This window comes from Tupaia chinensis, unplaced genomic scaffold (genome assembly GCF_000334495.1).
Source record: "Tupaia chinensis unplaced genomic scaffold, TupChi_1.0 Scaffold000063_1, whole genome shotgun sequence".
NCBI lineage: Eukaryota > Metazoa > Chordata > Mammalia > Scandentia > Tupaiidae > Tupaia > Tupaia belangeri.
Window position 1 is genome coordinate 2,954,352 of NW_006159521.1, and position 10,296 is coordinate 2,964,647.

At 47.2% G+C, this 10,296-nt stretch overlaps 1 protein-coding gene across 1 annotated transcript in view; it reads right to left on the minus strand.

Moving 5' to 3' along the window:
• Nucleotides 1–10,296, minus strand: part of TLN2 (talin 2) — a gene marked incomplete in the record, with an annotated part of 559,462 nt that overhangs the window by 91,672 nt on the left and 457,494 nt on the right. The window contains 3 exon segments of the mRNA XM_014593350.2: nt 1–118; nt 7,820–7,981; nt 9,814–9,957. Of these exon segments, the coding sequence (XP_014448836.1) occupies nt 1–118; nt 7,820–7,981; nt 9,814–9,957 (424 nt within the window).

Consider the following 10,296-nt stretch of genomic DNA (forward strand, 5'->3'; position numbering starts at 1 on the left):
TGCTGACAAACTCAGGGTTTGATGCAAATGCAGTCAGGTTCTCCACGGCTTCAATCAAGGGTGTGGTGGCAATGCGACACTTATTGCGATTGTCTTCAGAAAAATCCCCATCCAAGGCCTGATGGGAGAAAATATGGAGATACCATCCCGCTGGCAAGCACAACTCATTCCCGAACCATAGCTGTTACCTCCCGGGGAGGAAGGTGGCTTAATGGGGATATTGAAAATGTCTGGTGTGTTTATAAACAATACGGAAGAACTGACTGTAGAGACCCCTGCCATGAAGCAGAGGGGCTCAGGGATCAATCCCAATACATAAGGCTGTACGTTTTGCTAACAGGATGGCTGGCTCACAGTACCTCACATTCCCACTACCATGAAACAGAAACGTGGATTCGAATAGTACCCTGTGCTTTACTTCCTGCGGGGCATATTGCTAATGCTTGTGCTGAGCCACTTTCTTCCCCACTTGTGAGGTTATAATCCTTAGGCTCCTCTCTTTTATTTTCACCCAGATTAAGTCCATACCAAACAACAAAACAATTTTACATTCTGTAGCACTATAAAAAATTATTGTGAGGGACCAGCAGATGGCATAATGGCTATGTCGCTGGACTCCCATGTAGTCAACCATGGTTTGAGTCCCAGAACCGGTGGCTTAAACTCATGCCCGGCACGTGTGCGTGCGTGCCCAAGATCCCGAGAGGAGAATGGAGGAGAAGGGATTGCGGTGTGGCCATCCCCCCTGGGGGGTGATTTCTCACTCTCTGTCACTGTCTTTCTGGCGAGTGCACGAGCCCTATTTAGTTTTGTTATTATTATTATGTCTTTTTTTAAAATTGGCTATATGGAATGTGCGCTCACCAGAGAGAGGGAGGAAAAGTGAGAAAGCAAACCATTAGGCCTGGGACTCAAATTGCCATCAGCCATGTGAGAGTCCAGCACCTTAACCACTATGCCACCTGCTGGGCTACTTTGTATAGCACTTTTAACTTTTTCAGAGTTTTATCTGGATGTGCCTGCATGACAACTGGAAGTGAGGCTGGTATACCCACTATTCTGAAATAATACAATGAAATCCAGTGAAAAGGAACAGATGACAACTACCCCAGCCCTATGGACAAATTTCACAAACATAATACATATTTCATTAAAGGGGCCAGACACAAAATGGTATCTATTACATAACTCCATTTGTGCAAAGTACAAAAACGTAAGACTAATCTTGGGTGTTAGGAGTCAGGTCACTCTCTGGAGCAGGTAAGTCTGAAGGGAACACACAGAGGGCTTCTGGGTACTGATAAAGTTCTATTTCTTGACCTGGTTATAGTTACCTGGTAGTGTTCAGCTTAAGAAATTCTCTAAGTGCTACACATGATATATGCTTTTCTCTATGTATCTTTTGCTTCATAATTTTAGTTTTTAGATTAGCAGTAGGTAACACAACAGTGGGATTAGTCGTCATGCTGATTACTGGCGGGGAAGGATGAGCATGCAGGAATGTGGCTTGTGGTCCAAGCCAGGCTGCCTTGCAAAGGTGTAACAGTGGACCTGAGGTTTCTCAACCCCGACCCCGCCTCCTCAAGAGCAAGACTGGTAGGGGCCACACAGGTACCAGGTGGTGTGGTGGTTAAGGTGCTGGACTCCCTTGTAGCTGACTAGGGTTCAAGTCCCAGACCTGAAAGGCTTGAAACTCATGCTGGGTGCATGAGCGTGCGTGCCCAAATTCCTGAGAAAAGAATGGAGAAGTGACTGCGGTGAGGCCATCTGCCCTGGGGGATAATTTTTCACATTCTCTGTCTCTCTGTCTCTGGTGAGTGCATGCACGCTATAGCAAAAAGTCTCTAAAAAAAGAAGACTGTTAGAACCCATAGCTTGTAAACCAACAACCCAGGGGCAGCACCCTTACCTCCCAGCAAAGGGCTACATTTAGAAGGCAGTTATCTTTGTAAAAGAATGTCAGTTTCCTTGTGCAATGGCCAATTAAACTTTTAATTTAACCCTTATAAGCAATATATAAAAGCCAATTTGGACAATCAGTAGACAAGAAACCAGCGGCAGTGGGATTACAAAACAGACTGGATCTGAGATGGGAGCATTGCTGTTTTCAATAAAGCATGAAGAGGCAGGCAGGCTCAGTCTAAAGGCTATTTTTGAGTAATAACTACATTCCAATCAAGCCTTGGCAGCTCAGGACAATCATTACACATCCACGGCGCTAATGTTTTCAGAGGAATTCCCATGGATCTGGCTAATTTCCTGTGTTCACTAATACGGTGCCTGGCTTGCCCTGGCTCATGCCCTGCATATACCACAGTCACCGAGCCTGCTCCATTCCATTCTTCCAGGGCCCAGGGAAACTGACCTGACTGTTACTTCTTGCTCACATTTATGGCCTCATTTCTTTTCTTTCCTTTTTTTTCTTAGTTGTTGTTGTTTTTTTTTTTTTTCTTCTTGCCATAGGGCGTGAGTGCTCACCAGAGACAGATAGGCATAGAGAGAGAGGGAAAGTAAAAAATCATCTTCCAGGGTTGATGGCCACGCCACAATCCCTTCTCCTCCACGCTCCTCTCAGGATTCTGGCAACGCATGCACGCGTGACTGCTGTGATTTTCAAGCTGCTGGGCCCAGGACTCCAACTGCAGAGTCAGCCATGTGTGATCCAGTACCTTAACCTCTACACTACCTGCTGGCCCCCGGCTTCATTTCTAATTGCCACTCATGTGCTTAGTAAATGCCAATCTAACACCTGTCACCTGCACAGTGACAGGAGCGAGTAAAGGGCTGGCGATACAGAAGTAAGCCCTCTTGGCACGCTGACCTGGCTGCGCCATTAATATCACTGACTCCTCGAGGCTGGCCACTACCAGGTTTCAGAGCAGTCTGGAGACACCAGGGGAGGCACAGTGGGTGCCATCTAGTAGGGGCCTGACAAGGCAGCCCTGACACGGGCCAGCCAATGACTGAAGCAAGTAGGAGTGGACTTTGGAGTCAAAGGAACTTGGATTCCAGCTCTGCCAGTGGCCATGGCTGTGCCAATCACTCCAGCTGAGATGATAGAGTTTTGGGCTCAACAGGGAGATACTTAGCCTTCCCTGGGTGCTGCTGACCCCCCTGCCTCTCCTCTCCACACTCTCCCATGCCCTCCCTATTCTCCCCACATAGCCCTCCCACTCTCATAGGAAGAAAGGCATCCGATCAAGCCAGCAATCCCCAATTGAACTTTTTCAAACCTCCAAGTTGAGCACTGAGGCAAATCCCAAGGAATAGGAACAGGTTTCTAACTGTGCTATTTCATAAACTGCACCAACGGGACGAGGGAAGGCTTTCTTTTCTTTCTGAGTACAGGTCATGTGGCCAACTGCTGCTCATAAGACAGGACAGGAGAGCCATGCCACAGCAACCCCTCTTTTCCACTTTCGAAAAGGAAAACTTACTTCCTCCCAAGGGGGCAGTTGGCTTCAGAAAGGACGATTTGCACAGATTCTATTTCACTTCTGAATTCTGCCTCCACTGGACATGGCTGAGTCAACGAAGGAAAAAGAACACTCAGATCTGCCCAGCGGTGGCATTTATGCAGACACTGGAGTCTCCTTGTGTACATTCCACATCACAGACTGTCTGGTACACCAGCCACGGCAGTGAACGGGTCAATCCACCTGGCCACGTGTCAGGTCCATTAGCTCAGAGTGTCCCAGACCCCGGGCCCAGCTCTGCTGAGTGTTCTCACTTAGCAACATCTCACAGGGTCCTGGGAGGAACCGTTTCTCTGTGTGCACAGGAATCAAAGATTCAGGGGCTTTGGGGGCTAGCAGGGACCTTAAAGGTCATGTAATCCCAAACCCCCAAATTTCCATACAATAAAACCATTTCCCAAGCTCACCCTGCTACTCACTGGCATGCCTTAAGCCACAACTCAAGTTTTCTTCCCAAGCTGGCTTCTTTTCCTCCGAAGAACTTTATATAAAGGCCACAAGAATTAAGGAGTAAGAAGCCTAAGGATTGTTTTCCTTTTCCTCCTGAAGAAACCTACTTTACCAATCCAAACATAAGGATGACCAAGAAAACATACTCACGGCCAAGTCAAATTCGATCAAAGAGCCCTGGACCGGGTGTCTGTGGCACACAGTGGAAGTGCTTAATTGCCAAACCCCAGCTTTAACTCCGCTGCGAGGGGCAAGGCCAAACTTCAACTTCTCAGCAAAACAAAAGCTGGTGTTGCATAATTTCTCCTTGGCACCCAAACCTGAGTGACTGCACATTTAAAATAACATTCCATTCCACGCATCTGATTCAAGACCAGCTAATGAGCTAACTGGAAAGAGACAAGTAGGCGGCTCTATATGGTGACCAACAGAGAGGGCAGTTGGGGTGCGGGTGAGTGGCTTTGAAGTCAGCACTGAGAGCGATCCCTGGCAGGCAGCACAGAGGCAGGTGTGCAAGCTACTTACTGAGTTGCACTTTGGGATTTTAAAGAAGGCCATCAATAGAGGTTTAGGATCTCTAGGTACACACACCTGCATGGGTGTGGTAACCCAGTTCGCGGTAATCTGGGGGTGTGTCTCGGTGCTTCTGCTCATTCTCCTGTCTTCCTTACAACTGTTGGGTCCTTGGAAAAGTCATGACGCATTTTTGTGAAGAAAAACACACCATGACTTTCCCAATGACCCAATAAAAGGGTGTGGCAGCTGAGATTTAGGCTTGGTCACATTCTTATGGTTAAACGAGAAAAACAGCTCTAAGCAGCACAAAATTCGGAGAAAGCAGCGCTGAGGGCAGCTGTCTTAAGTGCACAGGGAATTAAATTCCGTTTGGCAGGTTACTTAACCAGTTCCTCAAACAGGAAATCCCTTCAGTATGCAGCACAGTGTACCACAGTGAAGGGACTTTTACCATTTTCCTATTAGTAAAATAAACACAAAGCTCATTGCTCTTGGGAATCCTGGCCACAGGATGGGAATCGAAAAAACAGGCACATTTCCACAGGTCGAGGGGCAGTATGTTTATTTCTGTCCCCCCCACACTGGGGCTGGTTCCCAGGGTGCTCACGGGAGACAGTGGTCTTTATCTTCTCCACATTACAATCACGCTACATCCCTCCTCTGATGTTTCTGCACAGGCCTATCTTCTAGGCCATCGCAGGAGCTCATTTGCTGCAGGGAATTGCAAAGAGGATTTGACACTGTGAGGAGAATTTGAAAAGAAGATGAGATCTTAACAGAGATGCTCTATAGAGAGACGGGCCGGGATGCAAAATCAAGGAAAGGCGATAAAGGAAGGGGTCCGGGAATTTCTATAGAATAAAGAGCTTCTTTCCTTTTCCTCTCCCTTGGTCTAGCTAAATATAATCTGTTCTTTAATGATTAGAGAATGACTGACTTTAACTTCCAGTATTTATATCATTTTATACACACACACAAAAAAATAACTGGCCACAGAATGAGAATTGAAAAACCAGGTATATTTCAACAAGTCAAGGGGCAATATGTTCGTCTCTGTTCCTCCCACACTGCTGCTGGGATTGCTGCAATTACATATAATTATATAATTACATATATACTTGCAGTGCTGCAATTACATATAATTATATAATTACATACATACTTGCAGAAATATGTTATATGTGTGTGTGTGTGTATTTGTGCTTCAACCAGCAGTGTTATCATTACTTTCAGCAATATTCTTCTTTCCAGCCTCACCTCCCTAAGCTTGCACACCATCGCCGTATGCCTAATATTGGCTGTCCTCCTAGGCTGCACACAGGACTCCATCCCTCCATCCTCCATCCCAAACAGCTGGGTAGCATGCTGGGGGTAAAGGCAGATGCTCCAGGGCCTGGTTTTCAATTCTGACCCACCACTTACTGACCGGGGTCCCTTGAGAAAGTTATTTAACTCCCTCGTGCCTCAGTTTCCCTCTGTAAAGTGGGGATAAGCACAGAGATTGAATGAACAATACACACAATGTACAGGATAAATATTTACATGTGAGCAACACACGCAATGCACAGAATACACGCTTTACAATGTGAGCTCACATTCTTAAAATGTGAGCTTGAGCAGTTGTTGAGTACCATGAACTGTGACGGCAACCGGGGTGAGTTGCCACGACGGGCACCTGAGCACCAGTTTGAACTTATTTATTCATTGTCAACCTAGCTTAAGATTGCCTTCAAATGGGCAGGTGTTTTTGTTTACTCATTCTGAAAAAGAACTCGTTGTCCAAGCAGCGAAGTCACTGCTAGGGCGCTCCGTGCTCTCACCAGCCGGGTCCAGCACGGCTGAGCTGCTGTTCTCTCCTCTTGCCTCTGCTTAGCTCACCCTGCAGACTGATTCCTCCAAGAGATTACGCTGGATTTTTGTAGCAAAAGGAAAGTGAGGTATGCAGTGTTTTATTCACTGGAGAGAACGAGGGAGTCCTGTACACCAGGACTGTCCCAGCCGCAATGCAGCTCCTCCTACTGAATGAATGCAAAAGCCCTTACGTACAATAAAATCTCTGCCACACCCCAGTGCCTTTCCCCCAGCATGCTGGGTCTCCCCAGGGCTGGTATCTTAGGTCCCATGACAATGCCTCTTTGAAGGGTGTGGGGTTGGGGGAGGGCACTGTCCTTTGTGCCTGTGGTCTGTTGTCCAGGCTGGGACTGTTTTTCTACAAGGTCAGCTGCCAGCTGCCTGCTTGGTGCCAGCTTAGGGCAAACTGTTTGTGGTTTTGTCACCCACCTACAAATACTACAGCTCAGCTCTTCTAATTCTATCCTTGTACCCTCAACCCCTGACCTCTCAACCTGGCCACAGACTTTACACAAAAATGAATCTCTATGAACACAAAATGCTCTATCTTAAATTGTTGATGTTCTAGCTACAAATTTCAAAAACAATTTTTCAAGATTTGATTTTATTTATTAGTATTATTTTTAATTTGATTAGAGACACAGAGAGAGAGAGGAAAAGTGAGAAGGCAAGCCACCAGGTCCAAGACTTCAACTGTGATTGGCCATATGGGAGTCCTGTGCCCCAACCAACACACCACCTGTTAGGCCCTCTACTCACAAAGTTTAAACAAGTGTAAACAGAATAGACATTGTAAGGAGAGCTTACAGGTGACTTTGCCACATCTCTGGCTCCTTTCTCTACTAACTCTCTTAATCCAGATATACCTAGTAGTCATGCAGAGCCCTTGACCAGTGTACTTTGACCACCCCAAGCAAACACAGTTTAAATAAACTCAGGGGTTGCTACCTAAGCACAACACCATGAGAGGTTCTATCCGACCTCTCCCGACCCGATTTCTTCTTTTTTTTTTTTTGGAGAGGTTTTTGCTATAAGGTGCATGCGCTCGCCAGAAAGACAGAGAGACAGAAAGCGAGAAATCACCCCCCACCTCAGGGGGATGGCCATGCCGCAATCCCTTCTCCATTCTCCTGTTGGGATCTTGGGGATGCACACACATGCGCCCGGCATGAGTTTAAGCCACCGGGTCCTGGACTCAAACCTTGGTCAACTACATGGGAGTCCAGCGACATAGCCATTACACCAATTGCTGGTCACCTCCCAACCCGATTTCTGTCCCTAACCTCCTCATGTGCAGAATTTGGGGAAACTCCCTTTCCCGCCATTTAGAAGGTTGGTAAAGACAAAGCTGTTGGCTTTTCATGATGACTCTCTCCATTAGAAAGGGATGTAAGTGAGGAGACTGAATTAGAAGTTAAATCCCACCAGACATAAATCTTAGGAGAGCAAAGCTGCAATCCTGCTCCTCCTTTTCCCCTGCAGCAGGTGTTACAGGGTCTAATAAAGCCGGTGGACCAGCAACCTACCTTGATGGTCTTTACCAGGTTGGCAGTACTGTTGGCGACTTCCTTGGCTGACTGGACGAAGTGCCTCTTGGCCACGGGGTTGGCCGTCTTGGACGAGGCAATGCGGCAGGCATTGCACAAGGCTGAGGTGTGCTTGGCGACGATCGTGGCTGCTGACAGAACCTACAAAGCACGGAGCTAGGTTGGGGGCACCCATGCGTCAGGGTCGGGGGTAGTCCACCTGGGTTCCAAGCCCAGGCTTCCTCTTCAATTCACAGATCCAGAGCCTGTGTAATTACAAGTGTGTCTAGCCTGGCAACCCCCAAAGTCACCCCAAGAAAGGAGAAGGCAAGAAATATCAGGCGAGAGAGAATTCAAAAAGAAAAGAAAAGGAGGTCCTGTAGCAGTAGGAGGGGTCTAGGCCTTAGATAGTCTCGAAAGGGATGTAGTCAGCTGTCCTTTGGGACAACCAGACAGGAGGTCTGGGGTTTGGATCAAAGTCTAGATACATGTAATGTAAGTTTTTTTCTAGGATCCCCATTAAAATAAGAAGAAACAAGAGAAATTAATTTGAACAGTATATTTTATTTAATGCAATATATCAAAAATATTTCATTCATCATATAGTCAATTTAAAAATACTGTCAATGAGATCTTACAATTGCTTTTTCATACCATATCTTTGAAATCCAGTATTTTTACATTTGCAGCCCGGGGAATTTGGACTACTACATTTCCAGTGCCGAATAGCCACAGGTAGCTGGTGGCCACCATATTGGAGAGCCCAGGTCCAGATGACTAGAATAAAGGTCAGGGTGTAACTCCTTACACATGAGTAGGCTAGAGGGTCTGACTTGGGAATCTCTGTAGGTGCCATCCCCAACTTCAACCTCATCTGTCCTCAGTCCACCTGCTCTATGTTGCGGAGGTAATAATGCCCCTGTGGCTTTAACTGGATAGGTAAGGAAAACTCAGGTGCTCTGACACAATAGCCCTAGGCATGCTTTTTTTTTTTTTTTTGAGAGGTTTTTGCTATAGGGCGCATGCGCTCACCAGACAGACAGAGAGAGACAGAGAGACAGAAAGCGAGAAATCACCCCCAGGGGGGATGGCCACACCACAATCCCTTCTCCTCCATTCTCCTCTCGGGATCTTGGGCACGCACGTACACGCGCCCGGCGTGAGTTTTAAGCTACCGGGTCCAGGACGTGAACTGCGGTCGACTATGTGGGAGTCCAGCAACATAGCCATTACACTAACTGCTGGTCCCAATAGCCCTAGACATGCTTGAGGTCCAGATGGTCCCCTTATCACCTATAGAATATCAGTCCCAGAGTTACAAGGGACGGGCCACTCACAGGGCTGCCTCTGGTCTCCCATATCAGCTACTTCTTCCTTTCTGTGTACACTACTTTCATATCTGACAGGACCCGTGCCACCTGGTGATTGGTAGTGGCATGGATTATCACACACACTGTCTATTCCTCAAATGTTTCTCGGGCTCTTTTGTGTCCCTTGGATCCTGACCTAACTTTGAGGCTCAGCTCAGGGCCACTGTCTCTATGAAGTGTCCCCTAAGGGCCCGCCTCAGAGAATTCATCACACCTTCCTTTGTGCTTCCCTGTCACTGTCATCAAACTCTAATTCCACACGTTGCCCAACAGACTGAATGGCCAAGGGGATAGAAGACCAGGTCTTACACAGGTTGACTCTTCAATGGTGAATACAAGCCCTTGATGGATATTCCCTAAAGGAATGGAACTATGACTCCTTGTGGAGGCCACTGTGATTATGTTACTCCTAACGCCTCCCAGCACCCTAATTTCAAAGCACCTTCGAATTTCTACTTTGCCACATCTTGCAATATCCCCCACAGTTGTTACCTACAGAGTTGTATTTGGATGGCTTTGTAAGCACTGAAAAACAACAGGATTCTTTTGTTAATTTCTCCCAGTCTCCCACAGCCCACTTAGAGGATCTTAAGGACTCACAAACCTTATGTCCCCGATGGTTACCTGTGATGGGCTGCTGTCAGGGTCCACCAGATTCTGGCATGCCATCTGGATCGCTTGGTTAGCCCTGGCAAACTGGATGGGGTCCACTAGGCCCTGGTGGCCGGCCTGGCTGTTTGGATCAGAGATGCCAACTAGGTATGCAGCCTGGAAAGGGGGAAGAAAAACCAAGACTCAGGCTCCATGCTGTTAGATAAGATAGTGAGGGCCAATGATCAGCATTGCACACACAGCCATCACGGGAGCTCAGGCATGCCATAGAGCAAGCTAGTCAGGATAACTCTTCCCAGTCCCAACACGGGTGTAGCGATAGACAGATCGATGCCAGCCTGACATGCCAGCAGGAGTTAGCTGTAGGCTTCAGGGAACAGTCTTCTTGTTCTTAAAAAAGAGTCTTGGCATGTTCTTTAGGGCATTGGACAAGGATGGATGTGGCCCCCTGATTGCTTCTGGTAGCATCTCATGACCATGAAAGTACCCAGCCTC